The sequence below is a fragment of the Daphnia pulicaria genome, chromosome 5 (genome assembly GCF_021234035.1).
Source record: "Daphnia pulicaria isolate SC F1-1A chromosome 5, SC_F0-13Bv2, whole genome shotgun sequence".
In the NCBI taxonomy this organism is placed as follows: domain Eukaryota; kingdom Metazoa; phylum Arthropoda; class Branchiopoda; order Diplostraca; family Daphniidae; genus Daphnia; species Daphnia pulicaria.
In genome coordinates, this window is record NC_060917.1 from 5838197 (window position 1) to 5861808 (window position 23612).

At 44.9% G+C, this 23612-nt stretch overlaps 4 protein-coding genes across 6 annotated transcripts; 2 read left to right on the forward strand and 2 right to left on the reverse strand.

The window, feature by feature from the left end:
• Nucleotides 1–3685: 3685 nt before the first annotated feature.
• Nucleotides 3686–5766, reverse strand: LOC124340946 (tectonic-3-like). Its single transcript, XM_046793788.1, has 2 exons — nt 4974–5766; nt 3686–4888 (listed from the first exon to the last, which is right to left on the reverse strand). The coding sequence occupies exons 1-2, from the start codon at nt 5764–5766 to the stop codon at nt 3699–3701; spliced, it is 1983 nt and encodes a 660-aa protein (XP_046649744.1). The 3' UTR covers nt 3686–3698.
• An 18-nt stretch (nt 5767–5784) lies between these two features.
• Nucleotides 5785–6724, reverse strand: LOC124341367 (B9 domain-containing protein 2-like). The gene is made up of 3 exons (XM_046794451.1): nt 6391–6724; nt 6043–6303; nt 5785–5963 (listed from the first exon to the last, which is right to left on the reverse strand). Exons 1-3 carry the CDS (start codon nt 6476–6478, stop codon nt 5785–5787), a joined length of 528 nt encoding a protein of 175 aa, XP_046650407.1. The 5' UTR covers nt 6479–6724.
• Nucleotides 6725–6751: 27 nt separating this feature from the next.
• LOC124341298 (GTP cyclohydrolase 1-like) lies at nt 6752–11345 on the forward strand. 2 transcript variants are annotated; one of them, XM_046794345.1, is made up of 7 exons: nt 6752–6971; nt 7066–7146; nt 8547–8670; nt 9342–9530; nt 10288–10453; nt 10532–10648; nt 10743–11345. In XM_046794345.1, the coding sequence occupies exons 3-7, from the start codon at nt 8571–8573 to the stop codon at nt 10870–10872; spliced, it is 702 nt and encodes a 233-aa protein (XP_046650301.1). In that variant the 5' UTR covers nt 6752–6971; nt 7066–7146; nt 8547–8570; the 3' UTR covers nt 10873–11345. The 2 variants fall into 2 exon arrangements, with proteins under 2 accessions (XP_046650301.1, XP_046650300.1); XM_046794344.1 differs by lacking the exons at nt 6752–6971; nt 7066–7146 and adding an exon at nt 8297–8414.
• Nucleotides 11346–11497: 152 nt separating this feature from the next.
• Nucleotides 11498–23368, forward strand: LOC124340795 (mucin-12-like). 2 transcript variants are annotated; one of them, XM_046793469.1, is made up of 15 exons: nt 11498–11652; nt 13238–13377; nt 14173–14416; nt 14504–14854; nt 18050–18471; nt 19183–19339; nt 19425–20314; nt 20395–20503; nt 20577–20881; nt 20965–21650; nt 21724–21894; nt 21976–22189; nt 22280–22440; nt 22517–22689; nt 22770–23368. In XM_046793469.1, the coding sequence occupies exons 2-15, from the start codon at nt 13303–13305 to the stop codon at nt 22892–22894; spliced, it is 4083 nt and encodes a 1360-aa protein (XP_046649425.1). In that variant the 5' UTR covers nt 11498–11652; nt 13238–13302; the 3' UTR covers nt 22895–23368. The 2 variants fall into 2 exon arrangements, with proteins under 2 accessions (XP_046649425.1, XP_046649424.1); XM_046793468.1 differs by lacking the exon at nt 11498–11652 and adding an exon at nt 12668–13091.
• The last annotated feature ends 244 nt before the right edge of the window (nt 23369–23612 follow it).

Genomic DNA, 23612 nt, shown 5'->3' on the forward strand with positions numbered 1-23612 from the left:
TACACAGACGCCAGAAAAGGTACTACTATACTTCCCAAAATATAACTACATGTAGGATTCAAATGTAATCATAATAATCTGGTGGCGCCATTTTTGAAACTCGTCAGCCTTAGCAGGAGGGGCGTGACATTGGAGACCAACGGTCGCGTGCTGCTGGCACACACACACACACTAAGAAAAATAACTATTATTATTTAGTCTACTACTAGTGCAACGATGATTATCAATACGAGCTGGTGAACTTGAAACCCCCGCGCAGAATGTGCGCGGACGGGCGTCGGGCCAATTGTTGACACAAGAGTCTCTCCCCCCCCCTCTCTAGCTCTTTAGTCTTTTTTCTTCCGCTTCTATCATATCAAAAGGTAACCCGAGATGCCAATTTTTTTGTCTGTGTGTGTCTGTGTTAAGTTCTCATTGAAACATGTTGTAAAAAGGGGGGGGGGGCGAATGGTAAAAGAGAAAAACGTCGTGGGCGCACGCCCGACATCAGACCCAGACCATCAGAGACCCTTTTTCATATTCTTTTTCTTTTCTTTGATAAAGATAAAATAAAAGGGGAGGTTTCTCGTATGTAGGGCACACGCTTGGCCATTTCCAAGCCATTCTCAATGAATGATGACCATCGAGTTTGTGAAGAAGAGATGGTTTGACTATATCGTCGAATGGCATCGAAATTAGCGGTTTCCAGCGGAGACTGTACACTGCATCGAACACGCGACACACACAGCACGGAATATACATAGGAAATCGATTTGAAATGAAGATATCGCTAATATCTCTCAGCTGCTGCTGTTTGCCTATACATAACACATAAATGTACATATGGGTTATAGGAGGGGAGACTGGGCAAACATTGGTCCTATTTGTCGAGAGATATAAAAGAAGACGTCAGGGCCAGCAGCAGCCAAGTAGAGAGAGACGGGCCTTTTTTGAATGGGGAGTGCAGTAGCCAATGTATGTGGTAAATGTTTGCCTAGTTTTCGTGGGCTGCTGCGGTACTAGAACGATAAATTGCGCTGTTACTCTAAGTGAGAGTCCGTGTAGATCCATCGCCCTGTTGACTTTGGATACACACACACACTGGGGTAAGTAGTAACCGTTAGAGAAACTCTGTCGCTTTTCTTTCTCCCCTCTTGTGAATATCCCAAAAAAGAAGAGAGGAAAAAACCTCGGCCGCCCGATCCCCTATATTCATTGAAACGCTTGGAATACCGCATCGTATAGATATATAGGAGCGTCGGTCTCCCCCTTATGTGTGTCTAGGGTCCCTTGTAACAACAAGAGACCCCCGAAGAAGCCATCATCATCCGCACATGGCCAATTCAACACCACATCCAGCACTTTTCATGTGTAGGCCTGCCTCCTCCTCCTCCTCTTCTACACCGGAGGTGTTGAATAGAATCGATAGCAAAAACATTCCTGGTGCGGAATAGATTTGTCATCGACGGCTGCAACAGCACAGCACAGCTCCAATGATAGACAGCGAGCGCGGCATATATATATAGATTCTTTTTCTTTTTCTGCTCCCGTGTGCTGTTTGATTGTCCGTATAATAAAAAGGTCGTTGGCTGTCAAACTATATAGAAGGCCCCCCCTCTACCCGCTGTATCAAAATCATCACTCCCCTCACACAGCCCCCCCAAACGAAAAAAAGAGGTTCTCCTATTATTTTCTATATTTAACAATGACAAAAATATAAAAAAAAGGAGAGCGCTATATAGGCTAAAGAATAACACAGTCCCTGCGCCGGCTGTGCTGAACTGTTCCAGCAAAAAAGAAATGAGCCACTTTTTTATTTATTTCTATACCAAAATCGATGAATTATTCATGGCCACCTCAAAACGACCTTTGTGTATGTGTGTAGCACAAGTGCGCGGAAAAGTGAGTGGGAAAGACGAGAGTCTTTTGATTGTTGGCGTCGGATGGGCCCTGTCACTCAACACCGGGACAATCGCAAGTTGATGCCGGCCAATTGTTGATAGATGGACGGACGCCGAGTTGAAATATTCATTCGTTCCGCACCATTGCCCGGCGGTTAATTAGCGGTTTCACTCCCCCCTCTCACTCGGTTTTTTTAGTACCCCGGATTGTCAGCGATGATATGTGTACACACACACACACTGTGTGTGTGTGTGGAGAGAGAGCGCCGGATCAATAAGCCGCATGAGATATATCTCCGACGGATGGAGAGATGAGTGCGGCACGTGACTGGGCCGCATTTTCGGCGGGCGTTCAACCACCGAGCGATGAACGCCGTTCGCTTATTCCAGTCGCACTCGTCAGTCACGTGACCTCTTTAGAAATAACAACACATTTTTTTTTCTTTTTCCCAACGATGGTAACAATAATAATAATTTATAAAAGATCTAGTCTAGATTCCCCCTCTAAAAAAGTGGAATCAACTTTGATAGATGAGAGATCCGGCCGCTATAATTGCCATACACGTAGGCTGCACTACGTAATATAGTATATACGTCTTATTATTTCTTGGCGGGACAATCCCGGGACCTTTTCTAATTGGACTAAGCCTTTTTCCTCTATATCTTTTCGTTTAGACGCTCCCGCTCCGACATGATGTCACTGTGTCGGTTATTTTGTTTCTTTTCCCTAACAATCAAAAAGACGATCGATATATAGGAGTCGCCCAAAGTCGTCGGGTGCATCAGCACACATCTATTATTTTGTTGGTTGTCTAACATTTTTTTTTTTTTGAGGGGGTTTGGTTGTAAAATTGAATTAGAAATCTTCCGCTGGTGAACTTTATGGTTATTTAGCGGCGACCGAGTCAGCGAGGGTTATCGGCGAGCAAATTGAGACGGTCACCGGGGTCGGGACATTTCAAAAAAAAAAATAGTCTAGTACTAGAATAAAAAAAAAAAAAGACACACACACACACACAAAGTATTTAGAAATGTGTGTAAGTACATGCCCTCCCCAACAAATTCCGACCGTCCGCACCCACTGTCGGTTCATGTTCCTCCGTGAACCGGCGTCGAAAGTTCACCTTTTTTTTCGTTCAACTCTGCTGTGGCGTTTCGACGGGAGGGGGATCCTGTATCTCTATCGTCGTTCTGATCAGACTTGCATATAATCGTATAGTAGTAAGTATAGTACCTCCTTATATTTCTCTGTGTTTGGGTGGGTGTGGTTTTTTGGCTTCGCACTTTCCTCGACGGTTGAAGTTGCCGTCCTTTTTGTGTGTCTTTTTTTCTTTTCCCCTGTCTGCCCCGGTGGATGTTGTTGTTGTTGTTTTGACTTTTTTGGAGTCGCCGCGCTAGCGCGTAATCCTCCCGTCGATATATCGGATGCGATGATCCTGTACGCTAGCCAAGGAAAAAAAAGTTTTCACTCTTTTTCCTGTTTCGGAATGTTATAATAATACTATGTTACTCGTTTTTCTTGTCACGCGATATCATCCTTTTATGCAGAAGAACTTGCGACTCTCGACTTTTACTATTTCCATTATAAATTTAAACCTGTTTTCTTTTCTTTTTCTTTTATTATCTTTTCTTTTTTAATACTTTAGTGTGATCCTCTCTCTTCTCTTTCATGGCTTCACTTCAGTCCCTATCTTTTTGCCAGCATTATTGTTATTATTTGTTATGTGTAACCCTAGGCGCCATCTAGCGGTCGAAAAGTCAACTGATAAGAAATTCTCCGCTTTTTATTTTTCCAAAATAGGAGACAGTGAACACCATCTAACGGCCATAAAACACGACGACGAGAAATAGAGGAAGCGTGATGGACGGACTTAATAATACGCTTCCGGCCGAGGACAAAAGAAAAGGATAAAAGAAATCGTGAGGTAACTGGATTTTCCAACGGGGCGGTTGAGGCAGAACCATGAACGTGGGAGAATCCGACATGACGAACGAAACGGTTTGAGTCAGCTGGAGGGAGCACCTGTTGGACGATTCGACGAGACAATCCGCACCGGACGACCTCAGCGTCAACCCAGCGCCCAGCAGTTTGTTCTGCGGTTGGTCGTACGACCCCGATTTGGCGTAGGCGACGACCAGTTGGCCGTGGATGAGCGAATCGAAGCAGCTCAGCTCTTCCGTCTGGATCCTGATGGCCAGCCACAGAGAGCTGGAGACTTCCGTTTCGTTCAGCTCGACGTTGCCGAAAGCCCCCAAGCGAAGCAGTTGCAATTGCGGACCCCAGAAAGATTCCAGGACGAATTGGCTCCAGTTTGTGCACCATTGAGTCCGATTGTCCATCTTGATCCCATTCATACGGAAAGCGTGGTAACTGTCCTCTCCAAATCGGATCAGCCGGGATTTGGGCGTGCCGGGGAAGACGTCCAGCGTTTGGTAAGCTCCTTCTCCGCTGGACGAGTTCAATTTGGCAACCAGAAGGGGTTTGCCCGTCAGGTAGCCAGGGTTTCCCGACCGTGTTCTCAGCGGATTATTCGCACCGCCACTCGGTCGGTTCATTTCGGCCAGTGATTGATGGATCGTTTGGAAACGGACCGGTCCCGCCGACGCCGACGTGTAGAGCAGATCCGCCAAAACGGAGCGGATGCCTTCTGTCCCGTTGTGAGTAATGCGCAACGTTACGGTGGCCAGCGAATTCCGACAGCTGGGCTCAGGTGCTGGAAGATCCGATCTGCATCCGGAATAAGAGTTCTCGCAGATTCTGACAACCACCGGCGCCAACTTGTCCATGTCGCCCCATCGGGCGCTGCTATTGCCGGCGTTGCCGTTCGAAGAGAGCGAATAAGACGGAAGCCGGAAGACAGCTAAATTGGCCAGCCATTCTTCAAGACGAATCGTTGGACGGCATCGATCCTCGCCCGGCAGACTGCACTGGTAATCGTTATCAGATTCCAGGAAATGGACCGTTTGGGCCGTGTTGCACGAAGCGCTATTGAGCGAACGCGGTAACTCTGACAAATGAAATTGCAATTAAAACCAATTCGCATCAATAATTCAAAAGTCTAGAAAAGAAAAAATTGAATTTCAGGCCATTACTCAAGACGCTAACGATCCCGTTGATGTGGAGAGTGAAGATGGGCGACCCTTGCTTGTAGTACGGCTGATAAATCCATTGTTCCAATCGGGCACTTGGCTCTTGGCTCTCCGGATCGTTCCATCTGCCGGACAATTTGGGTGAGATCTGTTTTAAAAGCTCATCTTCGGTAACGGGAGCTCGATCTTGGAACAATCTCTTTTTAGGGACGTTGTCTGTGACGATGCAGAACATTCCGCTGCGAGAACTCCACTGGACGCGGAATTCCGGCGTATTGTTCCATACGAGTCCGTAACGATCAGGATCCGGCGAGCAGTAGTAACGGTCGAAATACGAACTGGGCGGCGACCAGCAGCCATTGAATAGGCGGAGGTCGTCCTGGCTGCAGTCGGGATCGCAGCAGCAGTTGACGTCACACTCTCCGCCAATCAAATCGCAAGTGCAGAAGAACAAATTGTAATCGAACGGATCCGATTCCGGTGGCTCGGGAGCGACGGTCGTTGTCGGAATGGATTCCGACGACGACTCGGTGTTGAGATAAAGGAAAATATTCTCATCTAGATTATTATCTGCTGTTGATAAGGAATTGGTTAAATTCTCTGACATAGGTGTCGCCGCCGTCGTCGAATCGAAGGTGCTCGACTGGTTTTTTCGATTCAAGTCGGTTTGGTTATTACTTTCAGATGGATCGACTGCACTTTGCGTCGCGGACTGGGAAAAGACGAAAGTTTTGGAGATGAGCAGGGCAAATTGTAGAATGACGAACAGCAGCTGAAGAGTGGGTAACTTGGCCATTTTCTTTTTGACGTCTCGTCAGTACTCGATGCCAAACTTTTTGAAATCCCGGAAGACTAATCCGATTTCCAAGTAGACTCTTCCGGTGGCTTCAGTTCTCAAACGGGATCGATCGGCTCCGTTTTGGATTCGCTCTGCGTCAGCCAACTCGACTCCACCGCCAATGAAATGACGCATCAACTCCTCAGTGAATGTACCTTTTAAAAAAACCAGAATTGATCACTCTTAACTCCTAAACGGACAGGTTTTTCTAAAAAAGGGAGACAAGATAAGAACCTAAAGGTCTCCAGGCCGGAGCGTCGATGTAGTGGATGCCGGGCCGAGTAGGAATGGATGCAGATGCGTAGCCTATCAAATTGGTTCGTGAGTAAGCGTCCAGGTGGTAAATCTGTAGGTGAATTTGCGGCCAGCCTTGAAGACCTCGAGTAGCCCAGTGCACGTCCAATGGATGATTCCAGCTGCTCACAGAACCGATTTGTGGTGTGTCAAGTTGCGTCTGGCCTTCAGTGGCTCCTTCTAGAACACGCCAATTTTTACCTGTGATGTGTTTCACAATTCAAAACGTTAACGAGCCCGATCACATTTAAAGAGAGAAAGCGCACGTAAAAGCCGATTGGCACCTACCTGAAGATAATTGCCAGCGACAGCAAATTGTTTTCTCGGAAAACTCTGTTCCGCCGATGATTTGCCCGATTAAATGTAGTTCTGCCATATCCCTTTTTCCATCCCACTACTAATATGAGAGAGACGCCAACTACTCGAAAAGAAAACAAACAAAAGGTTGCCATGGGTGATCTAGTTACTATGGCAATGGCAAAGTCGTCTGCTTGTTTGTCAAGATAGTTTTGTTGTTTTTTAAAGAGACACGATTTGAATCCGGTTTTCCTTTTGAATAACTTATCCAACAAAGATTTTGATCTTATCTTATTACATGTAGAACCTCAATAAAGCGAGAACAGTAATAGTAGTATTAGTTTCAACCTAGAAATAACTAGTGGCGTTCGTTGTACTGAATTGAGAGTTTAAAAGTTGGACCAGTTTTTTTTTCCTACAAATTTCTCAGAATATATTTTTTTTATCTTAACAAGATCTTTTTTTGTGTGTTGGCTAACTTTTAAAGTTTCCTGGCTTTCAAAGATCTTTATTTCACTTCATTGCAAGTTTAAATTGGCACACATGTTCATTGAACCGTCACAATCTCTCAAGTTAGTATATATATTTGTTTCAACCATTTGGATTTTGTTGCACAATTTTACTTTCAAAAATATTATAATCTATTTTATGTTGAAATATTTGCAGTTTCCATGTGGATGGTATGGAAGCCTTGACCTAGTCTTTCAACAGTAGCAGATCTGTCTCCAACCTTGCTTGATTTAAAAGGCAGGTGTCATTTCAATATTTGGCATCACTTCATCACAAGAAATAGTTTTATTTGCCAAACTTGTACAAGTTTTGCTCTATATAACCATAAACTTGTACAAGTTTGGCTTTAATGCCTTATAATTTTAGTGATTTTTTATAGCGATTGATTTATAGAACTTTGTGTAATTTCAAATCCTATTTGAAATTATTGTCACTTATTTCATATCCAATCAATGTTGATAGATTCTGATGAAATCTGTTAATGTAATTGATTGAACGTCCAAAGTGTGGCCATCGATCATCAGTTTGTACAGTATATTGTGTCGTCGGTGCTGCACATACGCAAACAATTTTTGATGGGCATTATTCACAAGCTGATAGTAAAAACAACCGATAGATAAATCTTGTTGCGCAACTCGCCATAAGTTGAATGGATCGTGGGTGGGGAGGGGGGGGGGGGAAAGTAGATCGATTCAAACCTTCTACAGTGCCCCTCGAGGGCACCGTGTTGCAGTTCTCAACGCTCGATGAATGAACATGAGATCAGCTTTTAGCGTTCGAGTCGTTTGATCCAATCTACTCTCTCACAGAAGCAATCGATCCGTAGATGCATCAAGTCCCGCCGTCGGCTTGGGTGGGTCGGGAATGGAAAATTGGCATTTTCATCAAAGATTCATCAAGGCACTCTCTATGGGCGATTGAATTCTTGTTAAAGTCTTTCGCGCTGCTGCCCCCGCGCTCCTCAATATATTTCGTATATTCGATTGACATTTTTGGCCGGGGGAAAAAAAAATCTGATAATTGCATACAGCGAGACGATAAAGGAAGAGGATACCAATACTCTTGGTCTACGTGACAGGGTTCCCTATATGTGAGGCGTTCACTTATTCGGAACTGCAGTTCAATGCACTTGCATAAAATTTAGCGTTTTTTCCCGCCAAACTTTCCTGGACACTTTTTATCCAATTTGCTCCAGCTGCTACACCTTAATCACCTATTTTTTGTTGGTTGCTGTTCACTTTCTATTAAACGAGATCTATCAAATGCGGACTGATTGAGTGTTATATAAGCTTGCGGCGTTATTGGGTAACCCGAATATGAAACGAGAGCATTGTTGCTTTGCTTCTCGGCGTGCGCCCTACGCACTATATAAAGAAGGTCGGCAGAAGAGAGGTTCAGTCCCCTCACAGTCTCCGGAGCAACAGCACCAGTAGTGGCAGAACCAACAGGCAGCTGGACATTTAGTTTTTAAAAAATATATATATTATTTCTCAAAAAAAGATTAGGTACAGAATCAAGAAAATGACTTTTCCATTGTTAAATTTCCCGTTTTTTCATTTTACTGTTTGAATAGGAAAAATACGAAAATAGCCGGATTTATTTGTAATCTTTTTTTTTTTTCAATTTTCAATCTTTAGATCAATCAATCTGATACTACTAACATGGAAGCTTTCAAAGGCAGTAAGCCAGTAGCTGGAGCGGCTGTCACAAACGGAGATGATCCCGAGTGTAAATCCATCACTAATGGACTACGGACAATCGGTTAGTTTCTACTTTCCTTCCTCTACTTTGAGTTTAAGACAAATGCTGTTGAGGTTTAAGCTGTTTTTTTTTTCATTCATTCTTTCAAATGTGTCGCGTAGAAACGCCCTGGGCTTGGTTCGTAATCTATGTGAAAGCCTTAAATGCGAATAAAAAGCTTTCAAATTTGGTCCGAACTCCACGAGATGTCTAGTCGAGATTTAGAAAATGAGGTTCAAAGAGTTGTGTGTGTGTCGTGTGTGACAACTGATCGTGGTAATACCTAGATCGCACATATACAGGAATACCCCACAAGTATCTGGTCTCATTTTTGACAAGACAATGTACTTTGCTCCTCGTCTGATATGCTAAGCATGAAAATTCGAGACGGTTGACGATCGATACATACGTAGTTCTGGGACATCGAAAGAAATCAACCGAGGTTCAGCTTTCTCCGGGAAAATCTAATTTCATCAGAAACCTGCTGATAACTATAGCCCATATTTTTTTGCCAGAATGGATGTAGCAAATTAAATTAGGGGACCTATGGGGAATTCAACGACTTGGATCTTATTACGTTTCTAATCAAGGCCCAGCATCCTACTTTTACATGACGTCAATTACAAGTCATAATAAAAATGATGATTATTGTAAAACATAATTTTTTGTTTATTTCTTTCCTTTTTTATTAGATGTCGACAATCTGCGGAGTTCTCCACGGCTGAATCGCGAGGACATGTTACCGTCAATGGTGGAGTCGTATCGTTCCTTGCTGTCTGACGTAGGGGAGGACCCATGTCGCCAAGGGCTGCTGAAAACGCCCGAGAGAGCGGCCAAAGCTTTCCTCTTTTTCACAAAAGGATATGAACAGACGCTAGAAGGTTATTCCAAGACATCATTCATGCCAATCTATCTTGTCTTTCTTTTCTTTTCTCCTCGTCCAATCTCCGAAGAAACGTTTTTTTCCCGTTAGATGTCTGTAATTAAATGACGGGCCGTTGTTGATTACTAGGGCAGCGCTTAAAGGCATCTTCCATTCTACTCGGCTGTGAAAGCGCTTTCATTCCCGCACGCCGGGATGATGAGCCGGCCGTCAACAATCCTCCTTTTTTATTAGTGCTGTTTTATGGTTTACTGCTTCCATCCCGTCCGGCACAAGACCCGCCCGAAATGATTTTCTCCGCGATTTATTAAGATTGAGCAGCCTTAAAGGGATATTCGTTTGACTTGCTATTCTCGTAGGAGTGATTGGTCCCATTCTTCGACTTGCGAACATTCTTCCTGATTGCTGCCTGTTGAGCACGAGCCCCTCCAAGAAAAATTCCTTGTCGCTAGATAGACGGTCCTCGCAGTACGTGACGCGTCTAGCTTTCACCAGATTGCTGGCACGCGATCGATATCGTGCGGGGGTAGATGATGAAAAGCAGCTTAGTTAGGAATTGTCCCTTTCGTTTCGCCTGTCACTTAAATGACTTTTTTTTTCGTCTTAGTTTCATTTTTTTTTTTCATTTCACTGTCTCGTTTGGTGGGGCTTGAATGTCTTTGTTCATAATCATTGTCTACGTGACAGTTTGACAGCTGGCGCCGCCTATCTTATTAAAAACTCTCAAGTCATTTGTTATTATTTTCTTTTGACAGAGGTTTTGAACGATGCCATTTTTGATGAAAACCACGACGAAATGGTCGTGGTCAAAGACATTGAAATGTTTTCCATGTGCGAACATCATTTGGTACCGTTCATCGGTAAAGTGTCCATCGGTTATTTGCCCAACGGCAAAGTTCTTGGACTGTCCAAATTGGCCAGGTTTGCTGTTCATTTGAATATCTAATTTTGAATGAAATAAAATATAACAGGTTTTTGTTTTTGTTTTTTCCAAAACAGGATTGTGGAGATCTACAGTCGTCGCTTACAAGTCCAGGAGAGGTTGACCAAACAGATTGCACTGGCCGTGTGTGAGGCGGTAACGCCCCACGGAGTCGGCGTTGTAGTAGAAGCAACGTAAATATTTGAACATTGTTAATTCATCATTTGTTACAGCACAATTGATTGGATGATTCATTGATCTCCTTTTGTTGTTGTGCTCATTTTGCAGACACATGTGTATGGTCATGCGGGGCGTTCAGAAGATCAACGCCAAGACAGTCACTTCCGCCATGTTGGGCGGTTTCCGTGATGACTCCAAGACACGCGAAGAATTTCTAACTTTTGTGCGCACTCCTTGACCCCGGTTTTTTGGTAGTAATAATGTTTCTTTGCCAATCCGGAATACGACTCCATCATCCAAATTACCGAATGACATCACTTATTACTCATTTCCAACAGTCCTGCCTGAGGAATGTGTTAAGTAGCACTGCATAAGTTCGCTGCGTACAGGAAGCATGACCCTGCCACAAGAATGTATCAATTAGTATTGTCTCGGATCATTGTGGGGACCATGATTACCATCAGCATATTATTATCAACTTTAACAAAAATTCTCATTAATCAAATATTATTACAGTTTGTTCATCTTTTTATAATTTTTTTTGTTTAGCTAGCTGTGTTTGCGAATATTGAAGCATTCCATTTCAGTGGTAACTTTTAAAAATTGATACGTTACGTTACATTTAATTGGTGTGACTTAAGATATTATTTATATCAACAGCATCGATTGATAATATATTCGTGTCTTTGAAAAATATAGAGCTTATCTGGATCGTATTCGTTTTAATGGATTGTCAGCAAATGAATGCTAGATTAGATTCATTCGATAAATATTCTTGTCATTTTTGCTTTCAAAGGAACCGCTGCATTGCTGCAGCATTGTTGGGATGCAAAATTAGCCATCTACCGGTGTTAGTTTGGACTTTGTCATAAGTGTCCGCTATGGCCTATGGCTGCTCTCTGTGTGCTTCGTCAGGTGTAAAGTTCTGTAACATGTAATAATTTGGTTCTCACTTCAACGGCTTCTGTTTTGTTTTGAAGTGGCTTACCATTTTATCATCTTCTCTGTTCTTTACCAGGTAAATAGTTCAAATCTATGTGTCCTGTACGCCGGTCCCGTAGTTTGGCTTACAATCCTGTGACAGATAACCCTGACAACACCAAACTTTGCTGCTGAACTCTACTGTTTTTCCCCCTTGTCAACCATCATTAAACTGGCTAGCCGAGTACCAAAAGTGTTTCGTATATTAACAATTATGTGCAAGAATTTTCCTTGTGAAATACTCTGGATGACTGAGCAGACTTAATTACTCAAGAACCAGCATCTCTGGAATTCTTCTAAAACTCGCTTGCAGTCTCAGCAGCAGCTCGGTCCTTATCAAGCACAGGTTGCAATGCCATAAATGCATTTAGGAAAGACTTGCCCACAGCTTGCTTCATATCTCTTTATCCCAAAGAATTCTGTGGTATTTCATGGCTGGCACAGTGTGTGTGCTTAAAACGGTCACACCAACTGTTTTCGTAGCCAGAGGCTGTGTGATTTTGTTCAGAGTCATTGTTATTCAGCAGCTGCTCTTGTGCATCAGAGGTGTCCAAAAGGAGATGCAAACCTTGTTCCAGTCGCAGGCCTAAACCAAATAGAATATTCTGATTCTCCTCCATACCTTTTGCATTTTGAAAATGAAAACACAATGTGTCAGGAGAGTGTTGCGACCGTAAAGAGAAACCGAAGAGAATGACCACGTCGTCATAGAGAGTAATCAACAAATTTCTAAACTGATTTTGCAAACTGCTGACGATGTCGAAAGTGGAGCGGATGGCTCGCTCTATTCTCTGCCCGATAATTATCTCCCTGGTGATCATGTAACCCAATGTAAATGGTCCAAGGTAGGAGGAGCTATTTAAATCAGTCGAAGTGTCCATATGGTCTAGAGAGAGAGAGAGAGAGGAAAGTGGCGAATGCCTTCTTTGTCCGCGGTTTTCTTATTAGTATCCTAACCGGTTTCTTATTCTTGACATGCTAGCTAGGTTGGAGGAGTGATTCTCTGTATTTTACTTTAGTTTTTTTGTTTGAAGGTCGGCGATTTCCCCTTCGTTCAGTGGGGGGGAATATGGCTAGGCCACACCTGCAACAGCCTCAGCTGTTTTCTCTCCCTCTTCTGCTCTATCGGCTCAGTCTCCGTTGCTCCGGCGATTCATTCATACACGCTTATCACCATCTCCTTGGTCCCCGGCTAGCCTCTCTTCCAGTGCTTTTCTTTCAAGTTTTATTTATGGCCGTGAGAATTCATCATTTCGGAAATGATCGTTCACGTTTACAATCCCGAACGCATACTTAACACCAATTCCTCATCGTACAAAAGCGTCAGTAAACAGCCCAGCAATGTCAGTAATAATAAAGCGACGTTAAACGGTGTGAAGAGTCAAGAGCAAAACGTGATCCGACCACCTCCAAGTCCCAAACTTCTGCGTCAATCGGTTTTTAAAGGGTTCAACTCCAAAGTGCCTGAGAGTCGTGGTTAGCCATACAGTCTCTTTTTGCCTTTAGTTTTATTTTTTGTTTTTGTTTTGTTTTTGTTTTTTCATTTTGAAACCGACCACAGATATTGTGTTACTGCATCAAGTGTGATTGTTTGTTTGATGTTGAAATTTTCTCATCGACAGAACCCCCGCCGCCGCCGGATTCTTCATGTGTGCCTGCCAAAAAGTTGAATAAGTTGCGTGAAGCCATGGATTCTGATGCGGACGGCCTGCTGACACCTTGGGCCTCTCGCGGCCTTCCAGCGACACCCTCTCACACGCAGGTATTCAAGAGAAAGAAAAAAACATACAGACGCAAAGGCAATACAAACATCTTTTTAGAGAGAAAACATGAGCCAGCAAGAGGGGAGACCTTGTACCTGTTCATTCAGTTCCCTCTTATCCAGCACCTCTCTCCTCTCCATCTTCATCTATTCTCTCTCCCTTTTTCGTTCGTTCTCTCTCTCCTCGGGCGTCGTTTCACGATACTATTTCTTTACCCGCAGGATTTTCCTCTCTCTCTCTTTTTCTTATCTCGTCGGACCGTCAAACGAACCCAAAATGGAGCCGTTTGCTACGCACTCTAACATTATAACTCGGGCAGCAGCATTTAAAAAAGCCTCACAACTTTATATCTACTACTCCGAGTCATAATATTCAAAACCTTGCTCTAGTGGAGATTTGTGTTTGTGCCGTACGAGCGTTCCCAATTGGGCGGTGCCGACTTTGAGAGAACAAGAAAAATATAGATGTTAAAAAGAAAAAAAAGATGATTGCTCTAAAATGCGGGTAAACTGTGGTGCAGGTTTTTTTTTTATTTCTTGTTTCTTTCCCTGTCTTGTCTCTTACACGCGCTTACTTTCTAGTCAAATATCTTTCCGGTTCTTTGCCACATTAATCGATCAGCGAAACGAAGAAAAGGAATTCATGTTGTTTCCATTGAGACTATCAACTTTTTTTCCTTCTTAGGGTCGAATGACCCTATAATAACTTGTCGGTTTATGCTAAACAGGTGCACTATAACGGGTTTCATTTTTTTTTTTTTTGCTTTTTTGTTTTTGTTTGATTTGAAAATTCAGATGGCGTGCACTTGTCACTGCAGCGGCAATAGTGCAGAACCCGTTTCGCTTTCGCCACTGAGCCAGGTCAGTGGTAGTAGTGGTAGAGCCGAGCTTCATCAGCACCAGCAGCAGCAACAACAACTACTACGGGAGTTGTCGACCACATCCAGCCATTATTTTACGCCAGTTTCCAGCTTCAGCACTACCACTAACTCCCAAAACGACGACAGCAAGGAGCCCGACTCGCTCGAGTACAGACCAGGTCCGTCTTTTCAATAGAAAGCAGCTCACGTCGTGTTTCTCTCTTAACGCCGACCCTTTCCTTTTGGATGGCCAACTCTGTTTACAGTTAGGGATTCACCTCCAATCCGCAAGGCCAGTTTGGATCGAATCCTGTCGCCTCAAGTCAGCAGACGATCGCCACCATACACGTCGAGCCCTGCACAGACGGGCAATTTGTCGCTGCCCCTCCGCGACAAATCGCTTTCTCCAGTGGTCGCTCTGCCCCTGAGTACCAGCATGAGCAACGCTAGCATTCAAAGTGCTCATTCTACCTATTCGGATGATTCGCTGATCGGGAACCAGCACCAGAGGTTCAGCAATCATCAGAATTGTCAGCAGTGCATCGCCGGAGAGTTCGCCGGTGCGACACCTACCGCCCAGCGCTGGAACAACATCAACTACGACAGCCACAATTCCGGTAAATAAAATAAATAAACACACAACTAAAAAACTAAAATAAAACGCGAATAAAGAAAAGACTGGGCGCAATAAAAACCCGTGATCGTAATGTTAATATCCCTTTCTCTATTGAGAAAACGTCGCGCTTAAAAGTAACGGGTTGGAGTCATTTCGATCGTAACTGTTGTTATCTAGAAAGCGTTTAATTCCCGCGTAGGCTTTTTACACAATTTCGGGTGGTGGCGGTGGTGGTGTGTGGTAGTGTTAAAGCGACGACAGAGAGAGAGAGAGAAACAGCTGCTCGATGAGTAAATCCAGTGGAACATCCCATCCTGGGTCCGCCGGTGGGTGTTGACGTCCTGCCCCAGTTATTTCCTTCTTTCTACTTGACTACAATTTCGTGAAAGAAAACGAGAAACAAAAAATACTTGCTGCATTTCGTTTATTATTCTCCGAATTGTTCGTTCCTTGTGCGTGGCCAGCCAAGGATATCATTTCAGAATGTTTCTTTTGTTTTATTATGTTTGTTTTGGGGATTCTTTTGGTCTCCGCTCAGTCTATAAAATCTCACCTTTCAATTGTGTCATTCCACAGCGATTAGATCGTATGGCTTTATAGCTGAAAAGTAAGAAGGCCATTTCACGTTGCTGGGTGGGTTTGAGAACTTTTAGGAAATAATAGTCATCGGCACATTAAGGAGAATTTGAAGGTGCGAATGGCCTCGTTAAAGAATATCCCAAGCCTACTGGCACTGGCACCAACAACCGCCCCCGAAAGTCAGAAAAGAGATACAAAACACCAGAAAAGGTAATCCCAAATTTGTGAAATGAGTGCACAGTTGGGCACACAACACCTGATAGAAGACACTTAGGAGAGTTTGCGTGACCGTACGTGCAACATATGGGGAGGGCAGTGGAGCGTGCGCAATTTCCTTTACCGAAATTTTTCTTTTTCTTTTATCTTTTTTCCAACTATCAAATTGAGTTTGGCGCGATGATTAAAGGTCACGCGATCGAGGAAAAACGGCACCGATAGCAGGAAGCCAAAGTTCGACCATGAAAGAGCTAGTCACGACTTTTTTCACGAATTGTTTCATTTTTTGTATTGTCTTCTCCTTCCCGTGTTCCTCGGCTTTGTTTGGCGCAAGTAGACAATCAGTCGTGAGTCGTTACACGGCCGTGATTGCCAGTCGAGGAAGAAGAAAACGAAAAAGAGGACGGACCGGGGGGCTTGGTGGTGTGGGTGGAGGTGGGATAAACAACAGGCGAGTGCCACTGGTAATGTAAGATGGACGGGAAAAAGAAACCTCGGCAGTAGTCTCTATTCGACTTTTGAGCTTGAAACAACGTCCGCCTGTCCGACGTCATTTTTGTTTTTGTTTTTAGTGGTTTCCAGGATATACGAGCCCCTATCCACCCCCTCCATTTCGTTCGTATGTGTGTGAGCGTGCGTGCGTGCGTGATTGTTTGTTTGTCTGCTAGCCTGTGGTGTCGTCTAACGGGACTTGTTAGCTGGACGCTCCTTGTCGTTTTGGCAATGCAGTGAGCCGCTTAAAAAGGTGGGAGAAAACAAAAAAATCATCCGAAGAAAGTTTGCCTGTCACATTTTCGTACCAGCGCCCACCATGTTTGCGTAACTCAGATTTTTCCATTTGTTCAATTTTCCTTTTCTGGAAAAAGATCAGCGACCCTCTCCAGGATTTGGTTGAAACGCAACAAAGGGCACGACCAACTTTGTGTTGTCCCGGCCGGAAATGCTGGCCGTTTCCAAATGTTAAAGGGAGAGAGAGAGAGAAGGGTCGAACGGGGCCCACCCGGATGACACTCTTGTCTCCTTCGGGCGTTACCCCCAGCTGCCGCAATGCGTGGGAAACTGAACGTATATATGTTAAAACGTATACAGTAATAACACTCGTTTCAATTTGAAAACATAATTAGACATTATCGTGTGTGTGTGGGGGGGAGTTCCTTTCGAATAATTTTTTTAAAGCTCAAGTTTTTAGATTGCATCCATCCTAGGTTTAGGTTGCTATAAGGTTTAATCCGTTGTTACGCTCGTGACCGTAGCCGCCCCTATTTTCGAGTTCATCATGGGCCGAGTGTGTGTTCCGTTTTTCTCTTGTTTAATGCTGCTCCCTGGCTGGACGAAAGTTGGCTAAAACTGGGAAAAAATAGTCTACTTTGATGTTGACGCACGAATTCAATCCGTTTTGGAAATTCAAAATTCCATCAAAAAAAAAGTCGTGACGGTCTGCGAAGACGAAAGAGAGTCTCGAATTAAATTGGGTCGAGTTTTGCGGTTGGACATGTATTTTTCTCGGGTCAAAGAATTTTGTACGCACGCCTTTTGCATACGTGTATTTCTTTTCTCTTGACGACTCTATCTTCTTCGAAAGAATCAGTTTTCCTTGTGTCTTGTGTTTTGTGTGTGTGACCGAATTACCCCGTTTCCGGCAGCAACAGTGGCGGCGGCGGTGGCTTCTTTTCCCGGGAGCCACCAACCTTTTTTTTTTTCCTCTTTTGTCTGGCTTGTTTGTTTACCTTTCTGCCTACTTATTGAGGTGATATACTCGAGTCGGATATATTTATCGGCTTGTGCCGATGGTGGTATGTCAGTAGCTCACGGAGGCCATTCTGCTCACTATTTTTTTTTTCTTTTCTTCCAGTGTGAACCGAAAGGTTCTATCGGTCGTGTGGTTTTTATTTCATTTTCTATTTCTTCTGTTCAGTTGGTTTCTTTCCTTTTTTCTTTATGGGTGTTATCTGGGCGTTTCGACACCGCTGGGTGGGGGATTATGGCCGTAAAAAAAAGGAAGCTATCCGGCCTTTTGGGGCTCTCATTTCTCGATTATTTCTCATGTTGTTCTTGATTAAGTTCAACCGACGTGGCATAAATTTTCTATGAAGGAGATTGGGGGAGGGGCCGGGAGTGTTGTAAACTATCGGCCTGTGTCTCTGTGCCTTTGCCCCCCACACACACAGACAGACACTTGTAATCGAAAACAATAGGAAAGAGAAAGAGATGGGAAGATAATGGCAACAGCAGCTCAGTCAGTGGGAGTTGTCCCGGATTCGCTGCACTTGTCACGCCGTAGGTCCCGAATTCAAAGTGCGTGTGTGGGTGGGAGGGGGAGATTGTAACGGATGGATAATATGGTATGCGTTGATCTACTACTACTTGTAGCATTAACGGATATGGTCTCTTACCTTTCCAGGTCATTGGATTCCGGAAACCGGATCGTGCATGGCGGTAGAGAAACGCCCAATCGCCGTTCAATCCTCTCCAGTAGTTCAGCAGTCGTCGTCTGCTCTGCTGGATTTCAGTAAAGACTCGCTCAACTCGCCCGGCGTGACTCCACAACAATCGGCCCCACCACGACAGGTACAACTGCATCAACAACAACAGCACGCGGCCGTGGCCCAAGAAGTGGTTGAAGAGGAAGAAGAAAGCAGCAGCAGCTGCACGGAGACTGTCAAGTTGGAACCGTTGGCGTTCACCATCGATTTTGGCGACGTTACGCCCGGCAAGAAGAAAGAAGCGCCCCCGAAACGATTCGCCGAACGTCTGGCCGCAGCGTCCAGTGGCGGAGGGCTCGGCAAACGCGCATCGCCGTCCGGCAAAGCGGAAGTTAAGAAGGTGATTGAATCTCAATTGCGACATTGACAACTCCTTCTAAGGTCTCTTTTTTTTTCCCAAAAAACTTTCTTCCCCTTCGGAGGTCTATAAAATATATACAGTATTACAATGACTTTCGTGATGGGGCCTGCCCGGCTCAAGGGTAAGAATGAAAAAAGATGATGTCATCAGCAGGCCAGGCTCTAAACCAGATAGAATGTTAAAAAAAAAAAAGAGGAGGAATTAACAAGGCATTTTTTTTCAAACTCTCTCTCTCTTTCTCGCTTGAGTTTGTTTGAATGTTGACCTTCATCTCGCTCTATATGGACCGTCGTTCTCTGATGGTACGTACAGGTTGGCAGCCAACCAACTTTTACCTCGTGCGCTAGAAGGCAGAGCTTTAAGGTGACTTTCCCTCTCTCTCTCTCTCTCTCTCTCTCTCTCTCTCTCTCTCCATCTCTTGCACACGAAAACTGGTCAGCGAGATTTGGATGTCGCGTAGTCCGATCTCGCCCGTTGCCCAGTGCCCAAGCGTGTCTTAGTCCGTCTGTAGGCGCGCGTCTGTTGTGCTGCTTTGGCTTTCAGGTTGTTATTGTTGATGTTTGCGCAGGCAATTGTCGATTTTGGCATAATGATGTGGAGTGCGATCTCGGATTCTTTTGTTCTATTCTAACTCCAGCCTTTTGTGGGTGTGTGTGTGTGTTTTGTTTTCTTTGCGCTGTATTCTTTCAGAGTGAAAGTGGCACCGCAACAGAGCCGTCCGAGACCAAGATGCTCAAGTCCTTGAGCAACCGGCTGGGTGGTCAGCTCAGTCCTTTGTCGAAATTTAATACCAGCCCTGAGATCGAGACCGTCGAGACTCCGAGACGCTCCGCGGCGGTTACCAAGAGTGAGTACCCAGCGATACAAATCAATGACTGAATCCCACTTTTTATTTTTATTTTATGATGTTTCCTTATTGTTGTTATGTTAAGGTGGTAAAATTACGAATCCCAATCGTAACTCATCGGTCGGTAGGACTAGCGAAGTCTCGGCCGCCAAATCCAACGGATTGAGAAAGAAACCGCCGCAAGAGCCGCTGGCTCGACGCTCTCCGTCACCCACTCCGCCACCGTCGCCCGTCAAAAGCATCAACCGGCCCGCATACAACAACGGGTCGACCAGAGCGACTTCACATCCTACGGGCCGCGAGTTGAAGCCACAACAGTCGATCGAGTCGGATGAGGGCGGATATGAGTATCATCATCAGGAAGTGATGATGGGTGGCACTGGGCGTACTGGGAGTGGCCGCCATCCGGAAGTCGCCAATGACAGTGAAACGGCCGCGGAGACGGTGGAGGAAGAGGAGGATCGCTGTGATGATGCGGCCAGTGAGACGGGCACGTACACGATCGGAAAGGACAGTCCGTCGCCAGACGAGGATCAATCGAGACGCGACATTGATCGCGTTTTCGGTCTCTTGCCCCCTGGGGCTCTATCCTCTCAGTCGGATTCTTTGGCGACCATCACGGCAGCCGGCCAAATCGATTCCATTGAAAACAACAACCGATCGACTCCGCAGTGGATCCGCGAGTGGGCAGCACAAGTTGCACAACAGCAAGAGGCTCCTTTAGCTCACCTCAACATCCCGGCCGCTCCGGCCAACTTGGCCAAACCTCCGTCGCATCCCCGTCCACCTCCGCCTGAGCTTCCGACGGCACAACGTCCCCGGCGTCGTCTGCCGAGTGTTCCGCCCGGTGCTAGCAACGGTAGCTCTCGCTCCCGCTCCTCTCCCCGTCCCAGTGACATGTCCGATCCAAGTGACAGCAGTTTGGAAACCGAGTCTTTCTTACGTGATACGGAATCAGTCGTTTCCGCTATGCAGGTGTGTGCCATCTTAATCGAATCAGGCAGCTTATTGGTTATTGACGTAATTGGATTATCTTTATTATTACCGACACCTAGGCTCGAGTCGACGGCCGGAGTAGTACAGAATCCGATGCTGAAACTCGAAGTAGCAGCAGCTATCGCCAGTCCGTCCATTCTTCCGCCGCCCCTGCTGAACTAGAAAACAGTACTTATATTATTTGGTTTGATTGTTAAGTGATCACAATTAATTTTTATTATTTTATGTTTCCCCCTTTCAGGTCGCAAACTGAGCGCACAATTGCGAGCCAAGATCCGCAGCCTGGACGAGCAATACCCAGTAACGTCTACACCTGCGGCGCCTTTAGCCCCTACCCGCAAAACTACTTACGTCATGACTGCCAATAATAGCACCACTAACGCCATGAACACTTCCACTACCACCACAACCGCCACCAATATAATCCACAACGAACTGCATGGCGATGACGCCAAGAGCCTTCATTCAGATAGCAGCCTCAGTGATTTCACTTCGGGAGAGACTAGCTCTCGTTCAAGACACGCTCACGAGGATCACAAGACACCGGTAAGCGTTAACACGTTTTCATTCACAATTGCCGTATAAGGTCAAAACTCTTGAGGTATTTATTGGCATTTCATTATTTGCAGAACAATGCGCCAGCCGTACGGTACAACCGAGCCCTCAGTTTACGCAGAGGTAGACTCGGTCTGGACGTCGAGCAAGGCTCATCTGCCTCGGTGTCTGCGGTTGGATCCTCCTCGGCTCCCAACAAGGAACATCGCCGACTTAATGATTCACCTTCGCGTGGTTCTAGCCCTCAAGTTCCGGCTGCTGCAACTGCCCCACTGGCCAGGAAGTTGTCGTCGATTTCGACCAACAGTCAAATGTCGGCGACGTCTACCCACAGTGCCAGAGCTACTCCGCCAAATTCCAATTCGTTTTCCCGCAACGACGGTGGCCGATTCAGCCTGCGTCTTGGAAGCAAAACGGAAAAGATGGCGACACCTGGGCCATCGAGTTACAAGCCAGTCAAAGTCAGTAAGAGTCAGAGCGGCCACATGCCCTCTCCATCGCAGCAAGTGATTGCATCTCCTCCGCAACCGCCTCATGTTACCGGTGCTCGCAAGAGCCGAAGCAACTCGACCTTATCATCCAAAGAAGCCGAATTCCAGAACTGGAAACGCCGAAAGAACTACGATCCCATGAAAGCTGCAGCTGAAGGCAAGAAGAAGGAAGCTGCTAGACGGGCCCAGACTACGACGCTGACCATGAGCCAGAGCATGATTGGTACCGTGACAAGCATGGCTAGCAGCCCGTCGTCACAAAGTCCCAGGTGCGTTGTTTTGTTTCATTTTCCAACCAATCGGATCCAAAAATTAACAATTTTTCATTTTCGTTTCCTATAGCCCACCGCCCCGAACAATCATCCGTTCCGCTTCCTTCACTTGCGTGAACAATTCAAAAGCTCGTTCCGCAGGAATGGATACCGCTGGGCAGCAATCGAAGTATAACAATAACAGTAGGAGGACGTCGCATCACAAGCCCTCGTCGATGCACAACTCCGCCCTACTTTACAGGTAGACAAGCGTTTGTTTGGCTGTTACTGTTTCTGTTTTTGGTCGCAATTTCATTTGAATTGCCAAATGGCAAATTTCCAGCTCGGACGACGAGAACGAAATGCTTTACAGTCCACCAAAGAAGGCAAGCCCCAAACCCAGTCCGATGACCACCCGCAAGTATATGGGTCTCAACCTGATGCAAACAAGTTCGCACAATTCTCCACCCAGTTTGCCTGCCGATTTCAGCGACTTGGCCAGCGTCATGAGCAATGACGTAGACTTAACCTCCAGTCCCGGATCCCCCCGAAGAAAGGTAGTATGATTTACTTTTGATTTTCTTTATCCTAGATTTCAAGGCAATTGATTGTCAATGTTGATTAACGAAATTCTTCGCTGTATCTAGTTGTACATGGAAGACGGACTATTGATGCGCACTTCGGCCTCCAATTCGTCTTTACGAGCACGCACAAAACTAGAAGCACTGGACAACTTGGTCATTTCTACAATCTACGGGATGTCAGCAAAAATACGCTCAAACGCCGAGAGCCTAATGAGGAAATTAAGGTGTGTTCCAACTCCTTTTTGTTCCGTTGTCTTTGACCTGTTTTGGTAATCTTATCATTTCTTTGTCTTTGACTAGGCCACAATATGTGGACGATTTGGAACGATTGGGCCTGATTGACGATGCCCTTAACCGCCTGTCTGACTGCGCCTCGGAATCGCCCATTCACTCGATGACAGCAGGGAGGTCAAGCTCTAGGGAGTTGTCTGGCACGCTCAAGGTTATGAAACGCGTCGAACAGGTCTTTCAAGGTAAATTTGTCATACTTTTGTCCCGCGGTATTCATCATGAAGCAGGAATGACATTTCGTTTTGCTTATTTTGGTCATCAGCGCTGGACCAGGTCTTGTTTGAAGACGTTTTAGATGGCGGCGGAGAAGAAGGCGCTATTCTAAACGATGGTACAACCACTGAGGGAGACGACTGGAATGGCTACACTAGTGGGGATTTTTATTGAATATCTGTTTATACGCTTTCACGATTTCAAGTCTATTTCTACTGACGTTTAATTGCTTGAAGCTGACGTATACATTATTTCGATTATGACAGGATTTACTTTACCCTGTTTAACCCCCGCCTCCCACTTTTTGTTTCTCTGGCGTAGGACAATTTATTACTGCTCACTTAAATGTTTTGTTCTATTTCTACTTCTCCTTTTGAGTGTCTTTTTCGGAAAGAATTGCCTGCGCAAATAAGTCTGTTATATTCGTTATACAATGAAATTGGGTGATAGGCCATAAAAATGTTGACACGATGGATTGTTGGCTTCTTCTTCCTTAAAATTCAACTGTACAGTTTTTTTCTTATTATTATTTACTTTTTATACATTGGCAAGAAAGTACTTCTTTCCTATCCGTATCTGATAAAAACAAGAATGAGTTATCGACTAATGTCTAGATTGGAATATTAATTATACAAATTACTGCCGCTTTCTGTTTGTCAATTGTGATATTTTCCTACAGATCAACAATTTTTTCTCGAATTTATTTGAAAAAATTTAACTTCCTGGTTACTCAATGCCGTGCATACCGTACCATTGTACCAAGATATGTATATTAAGGAAGGCGCAACAAGGTTTCAAGTTATTCAGTAACTATGAGACCTTGAGTGGTATTTTTAAAAAAATTCCACAAAATGCTGTGTTCTTTAACATAAAATATTTTTCCTCATTCCAA

Bases quoted from the DNA above. Each gene is read 5' to 3' on its own strand.
- LOC124340795 (XM_046793468.1), top strand. From the start codon at position 12,875: ATGATCGTTCACGTTTACAATCCCGAACGCATACTTAACACCAATTCC. The intron at 18,472-19,182 runs GTGATTGAATCT...GTATTCTTTCAG, and splicing joins GCAAAGCGGAAGTTAAGAAG to AGTGAAAGTGGCACCGCAAC. The intron at 22,190-22,279 runs GTAGTATGATTT...CGCTGTATCTAG, and splicing joins CCGGATCCCCCCGAAGAAAG to TTGTACATGGAAGACGGACT.
- LOC124341367 (XM_046794451.1), bottom strand. From the start codon at position 6,478: ATGGCAGAACTACATTTAATCGGGCAAATCATCGGCGGAACAGAGTTT. The intron at 6,304-6,390 runs GTAGGTGCCAAT...AACACATCACAG, and splicing joins TCGCTGGCAATTATCTTCAG to GTAAAAATTGGCGTGTTCTA. The intron at 5,964-6,042 runs GTTCTTATCTTG...TTTTTTTAAAAG, and splicing joins TCCGGCCTGGAGACCTTTAG to GTACATTCACTGAGGAGTTG.
- LOC124340946 (XM_046793788.1), bottom strand. From the start codon at position 5,766: ATGGCCAAGTTACCCACTCTTCAGCTGCTGTTCGTCATTCTACAATTT. The intron at 4,889-4,973 runs GTAATGGCCTGA...TTCATTTGTCAG, and splicing joins CGGGATCGTTAGCGTCTTGA to AGTTACCGCGTTCGCTCAAT.
- LOC124341298 (XM_046794345.1), top strand. From the start codon at position 8,571: ATGGAAGCTTTCAAAGGCAGTAAGCCAGTAGCTGGAGCGGCTGTCACA. The intron at 9,531-10,287 runs GTTATTCCAAGA...TTCTTTTGACAG, and splicing joins ATATGAACAGACGCTAGAAG to AGGTTTTGAACGATGCCATT. The intron at 10,649-10,742 runs GTAAATATTTGA...CTCATTTTGCAG, and splicing joins GGCGTTGTAGTAGAAGCAAC to ACACATGTGTATGGTCATGC.